The 22,832-nt window shown below is 37.3% G+C and overlaps 1 protein-coding gene across 1 annotated transcript in view; it reads left to right on the plus strand.

Annotated features, from left to right (window-relative positions):
* otud4 (OTU deubiquitinase 4) overlaps positions 1–22,832 on the plus strand; it is an 88,767-nt gene that overhangs the window by 63,029 nt on the left and 2,906 nt on the right. The window contains exons 13-19 of the mRNA XM_051928111.1: positions 1,385–1,535; positions 6,415–6,571; positions 6,911–7,037; positions 10,880–10,953; positions 14,402–14,558; positions 17,898–18,161; positions 20,712–20,752. Coding sequence (XP_051784071.1) covers positions 1,385–1,535; positions 6,415–6,571; positions 6,911–7,037; positions 10,880–10,953; positions 14,402–14,558; positions 17,898–18,161; positions 20,712–20,752 — 971 coding nt within the window. The remainder of the gene's footprint in view (positions 1–1,384; positions 1,536–6,414; positions 6,572–6,910; positions 7,038–10,879; positions 10,954–14,401; positions 14,559–17,897; positions 18,162–20,711; positions 20,753–22,832) is intronic.

A 22,832-nucleotide genomic window follows, 5' to 3' on the forward strand; every position in this document is an offset into this window, starting at 1 on the left:
GCTAAAATATCATAAATTTAATGTGTTCTATGTGGCAGTTGCTGCCTGCCGCTGCTGTCAGTGTAGAAGGAAACTTCAGAAGCACGTATCGATTAACAACTGGGTCGATTCTAAGATGACTTTTACAATGTTCTACTTTAATGACAAAATAAACTATGAAATTAAATTGGAAATTTTGAGATTAAAGCTGAAATTTCCATTTTAATCACAAAATAGACCTTTTTGCTGTGTCCGTAATTTTTTTTTTTTCCCGGTGTGGCTTCTGTACATTCTGATGCTGTTGTGAAGGTACAAAAAAATTTGTCGTCATTTAAGTTTGATTTTCTTCTCTGCATTGAACCATTCATCAAACATCGAAGCACACACATTGATTCTGTAGGATCTCCAAAGCGTCAGGCTGTCACATTTTGATAGTAGACAAAGACCGTGACATGTTACAAATGCACCCAATGATTTTTTTTTTTTTGGGTTGGTACCGAAACTTGTGCACACGTCGTGCTAATTTCTGAGGACGTGTTTGGAGGATGCATGCACTTCTGCATTCTCAACATGAAATATAAACCTGCTTAAATGTGACATTGCCTTAACTGTCATCCTGTTGCAAACTTATAAATGGCAATTTTGTGAGGAAGTGCCATCTGAAGCAACCATGTGCTCTAATTATAAAAAAAAAAAAAAAAAAAAAAAAAAGTATTTTACAATATATTCTAACAGCCTGAAAATCAGTTGAAGGTACAGTAAAAAGCTGAGAACTTTTTTTGTCCTGCTCTCTCACATAAAATATGTTACAGTACTTTTCTCAATTGAACATGAGCATTCAAAACATGGCAGTTGGTTTATCTAATTCATGCTCATTCTAGTATTATAGTACCTTAAGCGGTGCTTATTCCAGCAATACAAAGTATCCATCCATCCATTTTCCAACCCGCTGAGTCCAAACACAGGGTCACGGGGGTCTGCTGGAGCCAATCCCAGCCAACACAGGGCACAAGGCAGGAACCAATCCCAGGCAGGGTGCCAACCCACCGCAGGCAATACAAAGTATGAGCAATGGAAAAATGTTCACATAATTTATTTAAAGCTGGTGCCACCAGTTAGGGAATCTAATGGACTGAATAAATGTTTCGACTTTTTGATCAAGAGTTTAACTTATTCTATTCTCTTTATTAGTATCAAAATCCAATCTTGTCTCCAAATGATGCAGGCATGAGGAGAAGTCTTTAGAGCGCCCCATTTTTTCTCTCCACTGTTCTTGTTGACAAAGCACCATGCTGTTTAAAAATAAATACTTGTGAATGCCTAAATGCTTGAGTTACCTTGACTTCATTATTAACACATTAATAGTCATTTCTCTTGGCTGAAATCAGATTTTTTTTCCTTCTAGATTCAGACTCCAGAAAGCCTGCACCCAAATCTACTAAATCCATGTCAGCTGTACAGCCATCTAATCATCAGGCTGCACCAGTGAGATCTCAGTATCCAGTCATACAAGGGGAGCCAAAAACTGCAAACAGCAAGCAACCGCAGCCCTTGAGGTTTGCCTTTTAGTTGTATAGATTTTTATATAAAAAAAATTACTGTGGTCTATTTTGTGTTAAATCTGTTAAAGTAGGTTTCAGGACATGTTTTCTGTCTTGGAGGTATTCACTATGAATAAGACAATCCTGACTAGGGAGCAGAACATGTATATAATTACAGTGGATTTGAATAGCACCCATTGCTTCTAAAACAACCTTTAAATAGAGCTAATTAACAAAAATGCGTAATACTGAACTGTTTAAATTCACGGAAGTGTAATCCTGAACAGAGTTTTTTCCTTTCAAAGTTGTACATTTTAAAATGGTCAATGATGGATAACAGAATATTTTAAAAATATTTACTATCTTTTTCCCAGTGTGTACCTTCAGTACCTTTTTCTCTGTATTCACTTGTGTTTGAACATCGCTTTTCAGGCTCATTGTTTTGAAGTTTTTTGTGTTTTACTTTCCATTTTTTCTCTTCATGTGTCCCACATTCAGACTTCCTCTTTCTTTGCGTCACCAGAACTAAACTGACCAATCGCATCAAAATGAAACTGACCAGTCAGATTACTCCGAGGGATTGGTCACAGAAACCTTAGTGTGATTTTTACTGTATATTATTGTTAATATTGATGGTGTGGTGGTTAAGACTTTGGACTTCAGACACTGAGGATGTAGGTTTGAATCCCACTACTGACACTGGGTGACCATGAGCAAGTTGCTTGACCTGTCTGTGCTCCAATTGGAAAACTAAAAAAGAAATATAACCAATCGTGTCCTATGTTTTGTAAATCGTCTTGGATAAAGGTGTCAGCCAGATAAGTAAATGCAAATATTGTAAGCGAAATACAGTTGTAAAGGCCATTATCTGGGCTTCCCCAGTTTAACCATTTGATCCCCAGGTTTTCTTTCCCTGCTTTCCATTGGTTTTGGCATCTTAGAAGTGACTCTTGTTCTTATGTTATCTGGCACGTTCATGTCACTGTTATCTTCCTTTTAGTCTTGTCGTCCATAACTTTTGATAACTCAGTTTTTTACCCATTTGTTCTCTTTTTCTCTTGACCTGTCTAAACTACTTTACTGATGTTAGTTATTACAGCATAGCTTTGCATTACAACGCAAACGCATTCTTCCAAATATTTTTAAATATGCAGAACCGTATGTTTTTACTGGAAGGCATCATTTTTAACGAATCCCAAGATCAGATCTTTGATTTATACAAATAAAAATTGAATTATATGATACAAAGCAATTAAGGATTTAATCAATATGGTTATATCGATGTTCCATATCAGTTTGAACCTGAACACTCATTCCCTACCCAGTTCTCTTAGCTAAGTGAACAGAGAGTCCATATGAAGCATGCCCTTGTTTATGTTAAAATGTCTAAATATCAGGCTAATCTTTTGATTTTTACAACAGCATTAATAGGTACTTGCCAAATTATGAAAGTTTTGCACCTTAACAGAAAATTTTTTCTATGCACCCATCCTGATTTTAAGCAAAATATTTCATTTCCATCTGGTTTGATTTGTTAGGGGAAAAAAGGTTTTGTGAAAATGTAATTTTTAAAGTTAAAAATGGCAAATACTTGTCCACGTGCCTGTTTCTATAGTGGACACACGTACCACAGGTTAGCTTACTCTTGTACATATAATCTAGAATGACATAATCTGAAGAAGTGCATTTCCTTTTTCATGCTTGTCGACTTGCATGTTCATTCTTTGAATGAATGATTGCATGTACAGTAGTTTATAGTAATTTCATGTTTATGTGGTGTTTGTGGCATGGTTTAATGCAGCACTGGACTAGCTTTTATTTGTGTTGTAAATGCCACTATTACATTTGTCAACTTCTTGCTTTTAATTGAGGAAATCCTTTTTTTTTCAGTCAGCCTCGGCTTATCATTAATTTGTCCTCTCAAACAATTTCAAGGCAGGGTCTTGGTACATTAGTTTCATTCCTCGTGAATGTATAGAGTACAGTTGTGAAAACACAGTCTACTCATGCCCCTTTGCCTTGCTCTTCCGTCTCTTGAATTTTCATTTTAATTGTACTTTGTCAAATTTATCCTAGCTTTTAAACCTTGGGATCCTAAAATGCTCATTTTCATCCTTTGTTTTTTAAATGGATGCACTGCTATTCTAATATTTAGTTCTCTGTGTTTGTTTTTGTGCACAAGGACTGGTTAGACTTGCCATACTCCGGTAATGCACATTTTTGGGGCTATGTATAATGTGATGAAAAATAAATACAAACCTAGGTGAGTTAATGGTTTGTGATCCCATGCCCCCTCAAATATACATAAAAGGCTGGTAAAGATCTTAATATATCCAGTTTGTAGATAAGAGATTGTGCACCCTATTTAGTTACCAGGTCACACAAAATGGAAGCCTTAGTTCATTTGCTGATCACTTGCCAACAATATTTTAATAAATGGCTTAGACATTCTGACCCATGAACCTTTTAATTTGATTCTCAGTTTACCTTAACCCTTAACAAAAAGTCCCATGTTGCTGCAAAGCAGGCTTCAGCAAAGCTGAAGCTTTCATTATATCCTGCAGTTCATTCTCAAGAGCACCTATCATGTCTGGTTGCTAGTGACAGGCAGTACTTAAATGGCCCTTATTGAGTAAATGTAAGAATCTCTCGAAAGAAACCTCCTTTAGCTTATTGCTGCATTCATTTATCTGACAGTCTTAGCTTTATAACTACCTTTTATTACGTGTACTATTCTGTTTATGGAATTACAACCTCATGTAGATTGGGGTGCTTTTGTTTGGCTGAAACAATTTAGACTGACAAATTGACAGAACACACACGTCTCTTAAAGGAAAAATATTGGAAAGGTAAATAACAGACCCATCAACACAGGAACATAGATCTGATTTCATCACTCTTGTCCATTTTACCAACTTATCCAGGTATCCAGTTCCATTGCTTGCTTTCCTAGCAGAAAAAATGACATAGATGCTTAAACTGCAGTTAAAGCCTAAAGCGCTTTTACTGTTCGTAGTTGAAGAGCTGCAATATATTGTTACTTGGGTGTTTGTGTATTGATTCATGAGCTTTTTATTAAAATGGCACTCAGGTGTGCTGTAATGTTATTAATTTGTCTTCAGCTATCTTTATAAAGTTAGAAATCCAGCCAGTTTAGTTTTGTATTTTTATGTAAAAGGCAGGAGATCACAATGCTCTGATGTTTAACTTTTAATGTTTTTGTCCACTGTCTAGATCTCCTGCCTATGTTCCTTTTTGGAGGAGCAAATGTATTTATTCCGGACCATCTCCAGGCTTTGGCTTCAAGGGACCAAAGCAATATTTCTTTAATGGTAGATTTAGGTATTCTGCACTTATGGGGTCGGGTCTATGGTGAGACTATAATATGTCACATGTGGGTAAGGGAAGAGACTGGCTCACATTGGGGTTACTTTATACTAGTTGTCAATATATGTTTATTTTGCTTTATTTGTTAATTTTTACTTTTTTGACTGCCCTTTTAACAGCTTTGGATTCCCAGAATATTTGTATAAAATAGAAAATCCTACTAGTTGCTTGTTGCTAGCTTGCTTTTAAATCCGAATTACCATAGATACTTGCATATTTGTCTCCACTGACAGGGTGGAACCTAAACTTGCACTTTTTAATGGTGAGGGAAAGGAATATCTCTTATAAAAATGAAGGTTATGATATACACAAGATTGTTCAACTAAGGCTTTTATCTCTGCTTGCATTCACCTATGGATAAAAAAGCTATCCTATCTGTCTTTAATTCCATGACCACTACACAACTAATAGTAAAATTCAGTGAGTCTTCTGGCAGACTAAATATGGTGTGCAAAGCTGAACATTCTTGGAGTACATTTTATAAAACTGTTACAGTTGAGTGTAATTTCCCTTAAGTTTTAAATCTAAAGGAATACTATGGCCGAAATTTTTTTTTTTTTTTGAGCATGTGTCTTACCCCTTATTCATTTAATCTTTTAATGCAGAATTGAGAGAAGTTATAATAGAAACAAATAGTGAGCAATGATGTACAGTGACAATGTGAAAAACATCCACTGGAAACCGAAAAGAATCTCATTACATGTGTCACATAATTCACATGCAAATATGTTCATTATATGTAAAACGCTTGCTTTTTGCTAAAATGTTGATATGTACTTCCAGAACGATCAGCACACATTATAAATAAGAAACTAAAGCCTCTTGATTTTCTGCAGAGTTTCCAAAATGGAGTTTTAACTATAAAAGACAATAGTTTTTGAACAGCAGTCATTCTGAGTGATTTGTAGTGTCCTCATGAAAAGCGGTCTTCTGGATGTATGGCCAAAACTTTTTTTGGTACTACAGTTTTGTGGTTGGTGATCACTGTAAAAAAAAAAAAAAAAAAAAAAAAAATGCAGTAAAAATCCATCTTACAGCCCCTTGAATTAAATAATCAAAGTGATCACTTTAAGACTTTGCAATGAGAACTTCGCACATTTGTCTAGTGAGCTATGAACGACGTACTGTTGTGCACCATGACACAATGAATAGTGATCGACTAAGATGCTCCCCAATGGCATATTAGTGCATGGTGTGTATTTTTAAAATCTACACATACAAAATGCTGAATATTTGACGGTGAACTATTGATATTATGAGTGCCTTGCGTTCAGCATAGTACAAATTATTTTGTATATGTTGCTTGGAAATATGTTTATTGGTTCCTACCCTACACCTGAAACCGCTAGGTTAGACCCCAAATTTTTTGCAACCTTGTATTGGATTAAATTGACTTAAATTGGCAGACAATATTCTGTAATCAATATGCAAGTATCTGTGATATTAATTTATTTTTGGATAATGTTACCTTCCGCTAACAGCGGCATTTGTGGCTGCTTATTTGTAGAAAATGTGACCCAGATGCTGGATTGTCATCCACTAAAGGTGAACCCAAATCCTTTACCGTACCATCAGATGATCACCGAGGTAAAGATGGTACAGTTGACTCAAGGGTGACATTTGAAGTTCCTCGCAGAGACAGGCAAGCCTGCCCACCTTCTGCTGTAAGCATTTCACATATTAATGGTTTGTTTTTGTGATATTGTAGTAGAAACAGTACAGAAAAAAAATCATCTAAATTAGCAGTTTTATTTGTCCTTTGTTTTTTTAGCAGGATTTGGAGTACATGCACATTATTACCTACTAAGTTTAAGAAGTGATTTGAACTGGTGCCGTTTTTTTCCTGTGGTTTTAATGAATGTTATCAGCTACTTCATTCACATAAATTGTTATTTTGTGAAATTAACTATGTATGAAGTGTGAGATTTATTATCCTACTGACACTGTGCTTAATATACTAGTGTGCAACTACTTTTTGACGACAAAACCTGTTTTCCTTTCAGAAACAAAATGTTTCTCAAGTTGCTACCCAAACCTCTGATACGAATTTGTCAAAACAGTCATATCTGTCGATGAATGAAAAGCAGAGTACAAAACAAAGGGCAGAGTCACAAGAGCCTGGAGAGAGAGGTTAGTTGTCTCAAAACCGGTTACTGATTTCAATGTTTATATAAAATTAAAGTACACCATACATAGCTAAATTATATTTAAGAAAATACCTATTTGTAACGCCTTCAAATTAACTGTCATCATCTTAAATTGAACCGAATTACACCATTCATATAATGTTTGTAAATCGGAGTGTGTTTTTCCATGTCAGAGAAGATCTCATGAACGTTGAATCCAAATTTGATCACATCCGCCAGTGTTGTTTGAATCCGGATCCATTGTAAATGGCCAACACATTCTTACTCAATTAGTATAGCTCCCTGGCAGTTATCATCTAGTTGGATAGGGATATAAAGTCCACAAAAATGTCTTGACCCATGATAGAGAATTTTTCAGAGACCTAGATAGAGGTTATTTACAGTATTTTATTACCTTGTTATTGGCCATTGGAGATAGTGGCTTATTTTCAGTATGTGCCTAGTTTTATTAACTTCAAGCTCCTTATTTCCAATTTGTATGCCTGTATCAGCTGTTATTAGTAAAGTGTTTAACCTACACTACCTGTCAAACGTTTTAGAACAGCTCAGTGTTATCAGTTTTGATAGAAATGCATGCAGTTTAATGTCTTAATGTTTCATGAAATCAAGGCATAGAACAAATAAACAATAGCAAATAAAAAAAAATAGTTTGCAAAATTAGTGATTCTTCAAAGTAGCCTGCACCTTTTGCTGATATAACAGCTAAACTGTGGTAATCCTTTGGATTGAAAATGCCAGTCCATACACCCATCCATTTTCCAACCCGCTGAATCCGAACACAGGGTCACAGGGGTCTGCTGGAGCCAACCCCAGCCAACACAGGGCACAAGGCAGGGAACCAATCCCGGGCAGGGTGCCAACCCACCACAGGACACACACAAAAACACCCACACACCAAGCACACACCAGGGCCAATTTAGAATCACCAATCCACCTAACCTGCATGTCTTTGGACTATGGGAGGAAACCGGAGCGCCCGGAGGAAACGAAAATGCCAGTCACGCTGTGCAAGTCATCATCTCTGTCTCTAGCAATAGAACCCCATACCATCACATTTCATCCTCCTTGTTTGACAGTAGGTGTCACACACTAAGGATCTGTCCTTTCACCAACTTGACGGCGTACAAACAACCCTGCGTGATGAACTGAAGATTTCAAATTTTGATTCAGCGGCCTTTAAGAAATTTTTTCCATTCTGCAGTAGACTAAGGCCGGTATTTCAAGGCCTTATCTTGTCCTTTAACTCTTTTAGAGTTTGTTTCTTTTTTCCCAGGGCTGAATATTTTTCCAAAAACTTACTTTTTTTAAAAAAGAACACAAAGTAATGGTTTAACACATCAACTCAACAAAAAATATTTATTTTTTGGCAAATGTTACTGTCTTGCATGTAGTATGAGCCTGCATACTATATGATATCACATACATGTTACACAGCAAAGTATATCGCTCAAAGCAGCCAATTGCATGCACTGCTTACAATAAGTGTTGCACTGGTGCCTCCTTTTCAATTGTCTCTTGCTGCACACAACAGTCAGGTTTGTATTTTTTGTCCTCATATGTTGCAGGAAAGTGCCGCTCAGTCAGCCTGTCTGGCACTGTTCTTTGTGATGGCCTTTTTCGCTTTACCAAAGGCACTACAACATACTCTGCCAGCAAGCTGTCAACCACTTTCTTGCGGAAATCTGCTGCAGTCATAATGCTATCATTGTTTGCTTGCTTGAACAACATATAGCCATTTGTAAGTGCAATTTTGCGCATGCGATGGCACAGTGTGGTACACGTATGCGTATGACCCCAGCATCTGATCCAGTCGATCAACTCCAGCCATTTTACAGTTCTACTCCTCAAGTGCAACTGGCTTGCCCAGCTTCCTACCTTTTGGGTTTTCCTTTTGACAAATAACTTTCTCACATATATTGTTAGTGTGTACTGTAGAGACAAGTCACCCATTTGACATCGTGCCATGCCACTGCCTTTTAGTGTATTATACACTTCCATTTAGTTAAGCATGTTAACTATGAAGACAAGATAATCATTCATACATACTCTCTTCAAAGTGACAAACACTTCCTCCCGTTCAAGGGGATGGGAGAAGTTGGGGGCATGGTTGTTACAGATGTAGTCCTTGAGAAATGAGAGGATCAGTCTGTTGAAGGCATCCTTTTCAATGTGAAGTATTCAAATACTTCATACAAAGAGTTTAATTTTATTATAAGTGTTTATTTACATATGCAAATAAATACTTCTAATAAGTATAGTCTTAATAGCAAAGCTTTAAGCACATTTTGAAACCCTAAGAGGTAGATTTACTCAAATGCTTGTCTACTACACCACCAACCAAAGGGTCTTTGATTTAAGGTGTTTTGATTTGGTTTCTTCTTCTTCTAGAAGAGTTTATGTCCCCTTAAGTTAACTGGAGAGATTTTAGGCAGAATTAACTCTTGTACATGCATTTGAGCATCAATATCTTCTGGTTGGGTACTGAGACAAGGCTACAAGCAAACACAGAATAAGATGCAATAGAAAAATGACAGTTTGAGAATGGTAAAAGATATTGTTTGTTCCATTCCCAGGGTTCTCATTAATATGTTTGGCTTATATTTTTCTTTAGATTATGCTGAAATTAATTTTATAGAAACCCCAAAAAAGAAAGAAGGAAGTTTGATAAAATTAAACAACTCAAGTTCCCCTCAGTGCCTTACAAGAGCTTTTGTTGGCAGTATAGGCTTATACTGTAGATTGGAGTTAAGATGAAGTCAGATCTGCTTGGATCATGCCACAGGTTTATATTTAAAGACACTGATATTTGGATAGAGCAGTGTCCACAAAAAAAAACAGGCCTTGTATGCCTTGATTCCTTATTTTAAGTCCCCAGCGTCAAGAATGATTCATCACAAAGATATTCCGCCAGGGTGATGTAACTTACTTTCCCGGGTAGTAACATGGAAGACTTCAGTCTACGTTTCAGTGCCTGGATCACACATTTAGTTTTAATTATACTGTGCTCACTTTTTCATCACTGCACATTCACACAAAGCCCCTGTCCCCCTCATGCTTTTTTCCACTCAGTCTGATGAAACAACTCAAAACTCCTCTGTTCAGGAAGGCTTTTAGCTCTACTTGACTTTATTACCCTTCTCTCAGTTTACCTTTATGTCAAAATGCTCATGTAACCTGTATGTGCTATACAATCAATTATGTTGTCTGTTAGGCTTTTTCTCTGAATTTACTGTCTTAATCTTATTTATCTGGTTTGTACAATTCTATATACTGTATACCCTGCCGTTCTTTCTTAAATTCTGTTTGAAGTGCCTTGAGCATGGGAATGGCGCTATATAAATGTATTATTATTAATATCCAGCATTAAAATAGCATCTGAAATAAGGGGTGTAAGCTGGTTCTCCTCAGTACCCAAATATCTCTGTACCTGAGCTCACCATTACTTGCTTACTTTAATCCGCACTCCAAGTCTTCGCCTCTTCCTTTAAAAAGGGACAGAGAAAAACTCAACCCGAATAAATCTTAATTTGAAGCTGTTCATGTAGAAATTCATCCATTGTCCACATTGAAGACAGAATGGAAATTAAAGGATGAATGGGAAATATAGGATAATTTCTTTTTACTTGACATCAAAAATATTTAAAATTAGCACTAAAGTAATTTTGCAACCTGGCTTTTGTTTTTATTTTATTTTGCAAATACTCCTGCCCTGTACATTTGTTTAATTTATCTTCAAGTTAACTGTCAACCTTGCTTTCAAGCGTGTAATGTATAAATTAAGCTCTTAAAGATAGAATTAACTTAATTTCTGTTATTCAATTAAAGGCCCACATGTGAACTTGCCTGAGCCAAATCTTTGCATGAAGACTGGGCAGAAATTGGAGCAACCAAAAGTTCAGGTATGATGATATTACAAAAGATTTCCTGTGTGAGGGTGGTCATTTAATTTTTTTAGCGCATTTTCTGTCAAGTCTCTTAATAAAGAGTTCCACATCTAGTGGGGGAGGAGCGAAAACTTTAGATTCGTCAAAAATTTCAATCTCCGGTTTTTGACGCATCTCCGCATTCCCGATACCGAACACATCTATTTCAATGATCGGTGTGTATCTATTTGTGTATATTTGTCAGTTTCTTGAGGACAGTCCGGAGCTAAAACGTCCAGACGGAAAAATGTCAGACGTGGCCTTTTTTTTTTTTTCTTTAGCTTGTTCATTTAAAGTCATTGGTTAAGTTTATTGCTTATTATCAATGCTACAGGTAGATTTTGTAGGCCAATTCTGGTACCAATTCAGATTTTGTTTTTGATATCCTCCTAATTATTTGTATAATTTTTTCACAAAGCTCTGGCTGTACAGGTACAGCCATGTGAAAAAGTACGTTCACCCCATATAAAATGTTGACTTTTTCATTATATTTGAAGAGAATAAACAATAGACCTTCATGCAAAAAGTACCTAGAAGTAAATGTGATATACTGAAATACACAAAAGTTACATGGTGCATTTGTTCTTATCTAGATTGACAAATCTGCATTTTTTTTTTTAAATGGAAAAAGTATACCCCATATCACTACTTCAAACCCATAAAGTTAGAATTGAGTGTTTCAGATTATGTGCCAACAATTAGAACCTCCTTAGGACGTATGCAGGGGGAATCTATATTAAAATACAGCTGGTGTTTTCTTTGCTATTGATGTGTGTGATGTCATGCCAATATCAAAAGAGCACTCTAAGGTCCTCATAAAGGTTATGGGGTGCCTATGAGTCTACCAAGGGATTTTAAAAAAATTGCCAAATGATTTGAAATCTATCATTCCATTGTAAGGAAAATCATCCACAAGTGGCATAAATGTCAAATAACTATTAATTGGTCCAGGGCTGGCTGGCCCAGCAAACTCGGCCCAAGAGCTGTTCATTTGATATATTTGAAATCTCCAAGAACCCCAAAATGTCATTGCAAGATCTACAGGTACCTCTTACAAAAGTTTGCATCAAGGTGCATGCATCTCCAATCAGAAAGAAATTTGAGAAATTTGCCCAGCATTCAAGGTGTGCCAGGTAAAATCCTTTGCTGTCTAAAAACACATTAGAACAAGACTACAGCTTGCCATTGAAAATAAAGGTCAAAGTTCTGATTTGAGTCCCATTGAAATGTTGAGGGTATATGAAGTGGACAGTGCATGCAAGAAAACTCAAAACATCTTACAACTGAAGGAAGCTTGCATGGAGGAGTGGTCAAAGGTTTCACAGAGTCCATATCAGAGGCTGGTCGGCAGTAAAGGAAAATGCCTACAAGAAGCCATTTCTGTTAAGAGGGCAAATGCCTGCTTCTGAGGCTAAAGGTATACTTACTTTTCCCTAGTACACCATTATATCTCTTGATATTTTTGTTGAATAAATGATTGAAAAAGGCATTTTTTTTTTAAATTAGTTTATCACCTTTATCTATAGGCACAATTAATTTGCATGAAGATCTACTGTTTTTCTTTTCAAATATGTTAGTCAACAATTTCCATGGGGTGTACTTACTTTTTCACATGACTGTTGAAGCCTAATGTTCTATATGTAAAGTGGTATTTTTACAATTAAACTGCAGGCCTCATTTGCTACCTGTTCATTATCCTTCTATTAAGTAAATTGCAGTTCTATGGGTCTATTGTTCAGTGGCCATAAATAAATAAAATCCTTCTTAAAGCAGAATTTTTAAAATAATGAAATGTGTGCACACTATATCTATAATACATTTGCCATTAAAGAAAATTTGTCATAATTACTAGCATTTCTTGATAAAAATGAACATTAGAATTGTAGCAAGCCTAATATGCTTAAGTTTACATGTAAAGTTGACACATGCGGCTCTTAAGCTAACAACCTTATTGTTTACTAAGCCGTCAGGGCAAATTTATTTGTGTCCTTTTTCTAATTATAAATTTGAGCTTCTATACTAAACACAAGTTTGCTCGACATCCACACTAAAGGCTATATCACATTAGTTGACTTTTCTAGTGTTTTTCAGTTGTAGCCTTCATTTTATTTAATTTTAGCCAGTCGGAGGTAGTCATTGAGTGTGTCACATTAAGAGATTGTCTTCACATTAGCGTACTGCTAACTAAGACCAACTTGTCCAGACCTACTTGTTAGGATATAATCAAACTGGTTAGACATTCTCTTTGGTTGGAGGGGCAGGCTCTTTGTGTGCGATTTGAAAACCAATTAGAGTTCGCCAAAAGTATAATTTATGGAATGTAGTGACGTGGAATAAGGGTAACGTGTGTATTGAACCACACATAAAGAGAAGCTCGTCTGTTTGCTGTCTCGTATTTTACATGCCATAATAAAATGGAAAAAATAATGGGTAAAGATTGCTGCTGCACTTGCTGCAGCTATTACCCCTTTGTACATGGTTGGTTCCATCAGGCAGCACGCTATTGGCTCATGGAAAAAGAGGAGAGTATGGCTGAACTTGGAAGATCAGCACTTGATTGATAAACGTGATATGGGCAGTTTGACATGGTACAGTGTTATGATTGTCCTTTTTGGACAATGCAGTTCTCTGCAAATGTATTTTTGGTCAAGATTGTAATTTTATTTTATCCCTCACCTCACTATCTTTTGGTTGTATAATTTATTTGAAATATCTTCAAAAAAATAAAAATCTATCAAATTATAGCTTGGATGTAACAGTGAGATTTTTATTGCATTACGTAGTTTTGAAGCTAATCATAATTCAGATATGTACCATGTAGAATTTTTATTGTGGTTTGGATCCATGCTAATTGCGTTTTTTTTTTTTTGGAGCTAGAACTTGATAAGTTTACACTTGTTTCCTCAATTCCTTAGCAGTTATTCTGTATGCCATTCTCCAGTATTTGGTATGCAGTCTTGCAAAAAAAAATTGTACCACAAGTTACAAAATAAGTTTCCAGTCTTTTATTTATTTATTTTTTAATTGTTGTAGCAGGATGGATGTAATCAAGTACAGTGTTGGAATGACTTCTAACTGATGAAACGTGGGAATAAGTGCACTTAAAAGACAGCTTGACAAAAATTGACTTGAAGATTGCAGTTTTTAAAACTGTTCAGTTTACTTAGTACAGTGGTGTTTTAGATAATCATGTTTTCATCTAAATGTGTAGTTCATAGTACACATAGGTAGGTGGAGTGGTATAGTGGTTAAGGCTTTGGACTTCAGACCCTCAGGTTTTGGGTTCAAATCCTGACACTGCTTGACTATGAGCAAGTCACTTGTCATGCCTGTGTTCCAACAGGAAAAACAAAAATGTAACCACTTTTATCTCAAATGCTGTAAGGCATTAGCCATATAATAATAAATACACTTTCTCTTTAAGGCTTCTGGCAAGTTTGCCTGTTCTCCAGGGCCGCCAGGTCCTGATCCTACTCCGCCTCCTCCACCTTTGGTGAACAGAGGCCAGCCTTCAACAAACACCCCATCTCCTCTGCCAGCAGACCCTCCACCGTATGAAGCTGCAACATGCTGCATGCCAGGTGATTTAACTGATCTTATCTAAAGTGTTTTACTAGGTATTCACATGGACCCGAGAGGCATCTGATTTACTTCCTTTTAATGTTTAAAAATGTAGGGTGAAAACTGTATCTGATCCTAAAGCCTATATATTGATCATTTTTATGAGCTTTTTACCTTTTATGTAAAACCTATATGCAATTGAGATCTCCACCAATTAAAATAAACTTTATTAAGCTAATTAGTCTGGTGAATACACTAGAATATGAACCAGTAATTCACTATACCATTATATCCTGATGGTGCTGTTCTTTTGCATATACTGTCAAGGGGAAGTTCTTTCTGCCTTGGCTTACATTCCTATTTGCTGCACAGGTCTGTTACGTTACTTTGGTTTAAATTTTAATTGAGCAAGCTTTCAAATATGCAGAATGTTTTTAATAGCACTTGCCAGCTTGCATACTTGTAACCATGTATTTCCTAAGTTAACGAATTTGTTTTTAATTAAATATAATGCTCAGAAATATTAAGGGAACACTTAATCATCAGAGTCTAAGCCCGTGTTTATACTTAATATGACGCGTGCATCTGTGGATACTACCGCTACGTAAGCGCTGTACTGTTTATACTTGCGCACGTACTTTACGTAAATCTGAAAGATTCCACCAGATGGCAGTGCGAGATCACCATGGTGAGAACAGGTTTGGCTTTGCTGTGTTGTGAATTGCCTGAAACATCCATTAAATATCTGAAAAGGATGGATGTTTAGTGATTTAAATCCAACCATCCAGGGATGCACCCATTTCAGCAAGCATCGGGCATGAGGCAGAAACAATCCCTGGACGGGGCATCAGCTCATCGGAAGATGAATACAAGCAGTTGCATACACTGGCGTCATTTTAGCATCCCCAAATCCCCAAACCTACATCTCTTTGGAAGGAAACCAGAGCACACTCTGGAAACCCACCAGGAAAACATGCAAACGTGACTCCCTGCGAAGCAGCAGCACTGCCACCCCCACATGTGTAATTATTAACAGTATTTACTATTTAAATGATCTTAACGATTATCTGTAAAATATACATAGTTTAATCCATTTCATAGTTAAAGTGATATCAAGTATAGCCCTTTTTACTATGTCCCTAACTTTTTTTTCCCTCTGTGGCTGAAATACGCTGCCACACATTCTGATGCTGTTGTGAACATGCAACGAAAAAAAAAAAAAACTGACACAGAAGATGATACGAGAGACCTTTAAAATGTATCTTGTCTTCTCGATGGGGAATATGCGATGCTTGAATATAAAAGGACCATGAATGCATTTATATGCCGGCATTTTGCTTTACCACAACGAACCATTCATCAAAGCACACACATCGATCCTATAAGATTTGCAAAGCGGCTTTCTGTCACGTGTAAATAGTAAATGACTCTGACATCACATTCCATCTTTATCATGCTGTGCCCCCTGAGATTTTGCTGGTACCGCAACTCACGCACGTGTCGTGTTAATTTCAGAGGACACATCAAATGAACACTGGGAATGCGTGGCAGCCATTATGCACGTATGCATTCTGAGCATGAAGTATAAACCATCCCTAACACCAATTCCGTTAACCTTCAGGAATATCAATCTGTCCAGTTAGGAAGCATAAGTGATTGTGAATCAACGTCACCTGCTTTGGTGCAAATGAAAATGACAATAGGTGTACTGGAGAGGCAGCAGCAAGACACTCATACGAGGGAATGGTGGCCACAGACAGTTTCTCTCTCCTTATCGTTCCTGATTGATTCTTTTCTAGTTTTGTTTGGCTAGTGTCTTTGCCACTACTGGTAGCATGAGGTGTGGTACCTGCAGCTGATTCATGTTGTCCTTGTAGTCCAGCTTCTTCAGGGTGGCACATCCATATGTGCTGTTACCAAGAAGGTATTGAGCATGGAGGAGTTACTAGGAGGGTGGGCTGTTACACAAGGAGAACTGGGGGATGTGCGGCCAATCAATGGCAACAGTGCCTTCGTCACCAAGAACTGCCTACCCATTCTGGCCACATGAGGCTGGGCCTTATCCCACACCAGGATGAACCCAGTGCACAATGCACCAGAATAAGGTCTGACAGTCGCAATGAGGATTTAATCCCAGTACCTGGAGGTCTGTGTGACTCTCCAAGGATATGCCCCCCTAGACTATCACTGACCCACCACCAATCTGGTCATCCTGGATGATGTTGCAGACTGCATAACATTTTCCACTGTGTCTCCAAACTGTTTCACTTCTCAGTGTGAACTTGCTCTGATCTAGGAAGAGAATGGGGAACCAGTGGCATATCTGGCAGATTTGCCAAATGTGGAATTCTCTAGCTAATGCCAGTCAAGCTGCACGGTGATGGGCTGTGAGCACAGGTCCCATTAGAGACGTTGGACCCTCATGAAGTCTGTTTTTGACATTTTGGTTAGCAACATGCACACCAGTAGCACAAAGAAGCAGATGCCGGTCCTTTTGCTGGGATGATCCCCTTCTATGACCGTGTCAAGCTGTTCTTGTGTAACAGCCTGTTTCATGGTTTCTCCTCCATTCTCTTGAGACCTTCTTGCGACTGCACTTATGGATGTGCTATCCTGGAGAAGCTGGACTACCTGTGTAACTTGAATTGGCTGTAGGAACCTCCTCATTCTTCCAGGAGTGACAAGGACACCAGCAAAATGCAAATCTAGAGAAGAATCGGGAAGGACAAGGAGAGAGCAATGGTCTGTTGTTACCATTTGCTTTTTTTGAGGGTGTCTTTCTGTTGCCTCTCCAGTACACCTGTTGTCACTTTCATTTGCACCAAAGCAGGTGACATAGATTCACAATTGCTTATACTTTCTAACTGGACAAATTAAGCTTCAGGCATATCAATAGAATTGGTGTTAGACTGTAATGGTTAAGTGTTCCCTTAATTTTTTTGAGCAGTGTAGTTGATAAAGTGTCCAGTGCAACTGGGACTTCTTTTGTTTGATATTTGCTGTTTTGTTACTTTCAAATGTTGTTTTGACACACTGAATAGATAATTATTTAGCCAGTGCATTCTGAAATTTCGTAATTCTGTTATATTGTAATATAACTAAAGTATCTAGTCTAAACTTCCTTTTAAAAGGCGTAGGTAGTTCTCAGTATAGGAGTATCTGCTCATTCAGGACAGCTGTGTACTAATGGGGGATGTATGAATAAAGATAAAAACTGGTTTTCTGTAAAATAAAGGTTTTTGTTCAAAAACATTTTAAACAGTCAACCTTGTGATCCAAAAAACTAAAGACCATCTTTGGTATGGTAATTAAAGTGAACAGATAATGGTAAGAAGTCTAAAATGTACAATTTGTTCTAGGCACACTTACACCAATGGGCATTTCTCCAGTTCCTACTGCATCTGTGCATGATCCAATGATGCCACAAGCGCCTATCACATCTACACCTGTAGCTCCATATGCTGTTCCCATGTCAGCAGTCAACCAGCCTTCGGTGCCTTTTACCCAAATCCCATCTCCCTACCAGGATCCTCTGTACCCTGGTTTTCCATTGAATGAAAAGGGAGAACGTGTAGCCTCCCCGCCATTTTCCCTCTGCAGTGATGGTGGAGACCTTCCTAGAGGTAAGATGATGTAAATTAGTGCTCATAATCTGCCAATGAAGTGTTTTAATCAGTCTGTTGTGGTAATGCTAATGCAAGGTTAATAAATCTGAAATATGCTTTCTCTTTATGGATTTGGGAGCATGGAGCACTGGGGGTAGCCTTTTATTACTCGTGTATCCAAAGATAATTTGTGTGGGTGGCTTTATTTTAAACATGTCCTCTGTATCGGAGTGTTAGCTCTGCTTGTCAATTGTGAGTTCATTTCCATGTTTCCATGTAGTGTGTGCTGTTCTGACCTGCATTTTGTATTAAGCAAAACTAATTATATTGAAATTCAATAATGTAAAACGTGAGAACCGGTTTGCATAGTAGAATTTGTCTGGAAATGTGAAGATGCAGAATGGAAACTAAAGCCAGGCTTTTACTGTTTGTTTAGAGGATCACATGTAGACATTAAGTTGTTGGGCCTGTGGTTGGTTTCTGTTTTTGTTCATTTAGGGTTTTCTCTTTGATTTTTGTTTATATGCCAAATTAAGTGATGGAGTGGGTATTGCCTTCTAATAGTCATTTTCATGACTTTTTAAAACTCAGAGAAAAATGCCTGCACTTCATTGTGAAACAAATTATTTTTAAACTGTAGTTCCACTGCCATATTTGGCATGTATCCCACACCCAATGACTTGGGAGCATTGTGGTTGGTTAGTTTTGCAGTAAAGTCTTTGAGTTTTTGCCAATTTATTTTTTTTTTTTTTAAACAATGTACAGTGGTGTGAAAAACTATTTGCCCCCTTCCTGATTTCTTATTCTTTTGCATGTTTGTCACACAAAATGTTTCTGATCATCAAACACATTTAACCATTAGTCAAATATAACACAAGTAAACACAAAATGCAGTTTGTAAATGGTGGTTTTTATTATTTAGGGAGAAAAAAAAATCCAAACCTACATGGCCCTGTGTGAAAAAGTAATTGCCCCCTGAACCTAATAACTGGTTGGGCCACCCTTAGCAGCAATAACTGCAATCAAGCGTTTGCGATAACTTGCAATGAGTCTTTTACAGCGTTCTGGAGGAATTTTGGCCCACTCATCTTTGCAAAATTGTTGTAATTCAGCTTTATTTGAGGGTTTTCTAGCATGAACCGCCTTTTTAAGGTCATGCCATAGCATCTCAATTGGATTCAGGTCAGGACTTTGACTAGGCCACTCCAAAGTCTTCATTTTGTTTTTCTTCAGCCATTCAGAGGTGGATTTGCTGGTGTGTTTTGGGTCATTGTCCTGTTGCAGCACCCAAGATCGCTTCAGCTTGAGTTGACGAACAGATGGCCGGACATTCTCCTTCAGGATTTTTTGGTAGACAGTAGAATTCATGGTTCCATCTATCACAGCAAGCCTTCCAGGTCCTGAAGCAGCAAAACAACCCCAGACCATCACACTACCACCACCATATTTTACTGTTGGTATGATGTTCTTTTTCTGAAATGCTGTGTTCCTTTTACGCCAGATGTAACGGGACATTTGCCTTCCAAAAAGTTCAACTTTTGACTCATCAGTCCACAAGGTATTTTCCCAAAAGTCTTGGCAATCATTGAGATGTTTCTTAGCAAAATTGAGACGAGCCCTAATGTTCTTTTTGCTTAACAGTGGTTTGCGTCTTGGAAATCTGCCATGCAGGCCGTGTTTGCCCAGTCTCTTTCTTATGGTGGAGTCGTGAACACTGACCTTAATTGAGGCAAGTGAGGCCTGCAGTTCTTTAGACGTTGTCCTGGGGTCTTTTGTGATCTCTCGGATGAGTCGTCTGTGCGCTCTTGGGGTAATTTTGGTCGGCCGGCCACTCCTGGGAAGGTTCACCACTGTTCCATGTTTTTGCCATTTGTGGATAATGGCTCTCACTGTGGTTTGCTGGAGTCCCAAAGCTTTAGAAATGGCTTTATAACCTTTACCAGACTGATAGATCTCAATTACTTCTGTTCTCATTTGTTCCTGAATTTCTTTGGATCTTGGCATGATGTCTAGCTTTTGAGGTGCTTTTGGTCTACTTCTCTGTGTCAGGCAGCTCCTATTTAAGTGATTTCTTGATTGAAACAGGTGTGGCAGTGATATCAGGCCTGGGGGTGGCTACGGAAATTGAACTCAGGTGTGATACACCACAGTTAGGTTATTTTTTAACAAGGGGGCAATTACTTTTTCACACAGGGCCATGTAGGTTTGGATTTTTTTTCTCCCTAAATAATAAACACCATCATTTAAAAACTGCATTTTGTGTTTACTTGTGTTATATTTGACTAATGGTTAAATGTGTTTGATGATCAGAAACATTTTGTGTGACAAACATGCAAAAGAATAAGAAATCAGGAAGGGGGCAAATAGTTTTTCACACCACTGTATAATGTCGGCAAAAGTGATAGCCGATTACCGATATTGCTGTTTTGTTGATTGATTGTTTGGTCATGTGCGAAATTGTAGGTGCCAGTTTTAAAATTTTTGTAAAGAAATTGTTTCCTTCAATTGTTTCAGAGGAAAAATATATTACATCTTGCTTAATCCAACACTTTTTTTGTTTTGTGGCAGATAAAGGAGTGCTGAGATTCTTTTTCAACCTTGGACTAAAGGTAAGATTCAGATCACTTTGTGTGTTAAACACCCCATTAAAGTGAGATTTTCAATTTGGTTAACACCAAATGCAACTGTCAATATTTTTTTTTTGCTGTTTATTTGTAATTGAAATATTAACATTTGACACTGGAAAAGATAAGGATAAATTCCAGTCAACAGGGTTCCTAGAAAAAATAAACCTTGGTGGGGTGATTACTAGTCAGTTTATTCTAGACTTACACAGTTCTGATTTACTTGGGGCAGTTGGCCACTGAACCAATCCTGATATCGCACAGTGGATTATAAAAAGACTATACACTTGTGTAAGAGTGGCAGATTTTAACAATGTAAAAAAAAAATGAAACCAAAATAGGTTATGTCCAAAATTTTCTCGACCTTATTGTAAAATCTCAAATTATTCAAAGATGGTGGATATGGAAACCGTTTAAAGGGGGGTTGGAGTGTCATATACTAAAAAAAAAACAAAAAAAAAAACCTGGTGTTATAATTAAGGATGTGGCTTTGTTCAGAATTGACCAATCACATTCAGTTTCATGTTAAATAGTAGTCGGTGTACACCAGTTATCCATTAAAATGCCTCCAACTAAAGTTCAGCTATACCTGTCAGATTATGGTGTAGTGATGGGTGAATTGAGAATGATGCATTCTTTTAGAATGACTGTTTTTTTAGTGAATCCTTTGAATCAATTCAGCTCAATAGGAGTGCTCAAGTGCATGTGTGTTCTGCGTGAATATGCTGATGCTGATAGATGTTTAAAGCACATGCACAAGAACCGCCTGAATTATCTTGACTAATTCGATTTAAGTCACTACCCAAGAACCAGTTAATTCTTGTTAATTTGATTCATGAATGAATCATTGAGTTGTAGTGTTTTCATTCACTTGTTATTCTTTAACGAAATGTCATTTATGCATCCCAATTGTGTAATTCTGCTTTTACTAAGACAATGGCGTATTATCATGTTAAGTAAATAATATAATCAGTACATTTTTATTTATGTATATAAATTAGTAATCGGAAGGGTCACAAACAAACCCACCTCCCCCTGACTTGCCTTAAGTTGGATTGTAAATGAATCAAGTGATTTAAAAAGAATCGATTTGAGGTGAATCAAAATGCGGATCACAATTATCCTGAAATCTTGGTTGCATCCTACTGTAAAACCCATGGTTCACAAAGAACTTTCAAAACATGAACCAGATCCCATTGATAAAAGATATTGATCAGGGGCCTCCTGCATAATTCCGTGCGTAGAATTCACACTAAAACATGGCGTAAGGACAAAAGCGGAAATGTTCGTATGCACAAAAAATATCCAGATGCATAAATCTGTGCGTTCACCAACTTCCACGTTCTTCCACTCCATAAATCCCGGTCAGCGTGAAAAGTAACGCACGCGCCTGCTGCCACTCCCCAAACTCCTCCCAGAATTACGCCTCTTTGAATATGCAAATCAATATAAATAGCCGTTAAGCTCCGCGTTCTGTGAAAAGGCAATGGCGAAAGCACAGGGGAAAATAGAAGAATTTCAGCGAATACCAAGTGGAGGCAAAGAAAAACGTACTATTTGTTGGTTTAAACAGTGGTATAAACAAAAGGAAGTTGATCGAGTGACATAGCATGTCGGAGAAACTCGAAAGCTCAAGTTCACAAAGTCGCACAGTGCCTGAAATAAAAAAGTTGTCAGATGTCAAAGTTGCTGTGAAAAGGTGAGTCGTAGCCCACCATCTGAGTGTCATATGAAAGCTTATTAGGGTACAGAGAAAAAAAAAATAGGTACACAGTGTGGGGGGAAAAAAGCACAAAATGTCAACTTTAATCTCAATTTCCACTTTAATCACGTAGTTTATTTTATCAATAAAGTAGAACATCATAAACTTCATCTTAAAATCGTTTAATTTACTAGTTTCTCAAATCCCATCGTAACTGAAGTAGCACGTTAAATGCTTTGTTTTGTATTTGATCTTCTATGTGCTCTGTGTGTGAATCACTGTGTGCTTTTTAAACGGGCTTTCTCTTCCTCCGACAGGACACAGAATCCATGACATTAGTAATATTACAGCTCTCTGAATAAT

Source organism: Erpetoichthys calabaricus, chromosome 5, assembly GCF_900747795.2.
Source record: "Erpetoichthys calabaricus chromosome 5, fErpCal1.3, whole genome shotgun sequence".
In the NCBI taxonomy this organism is placed as follows: Eukaryota; Metazoa; Chordata; class Cladistia; order Polypteriformes; family Polypteridae; genus Erpetoichthys; species Erpetoichthys calabaricus.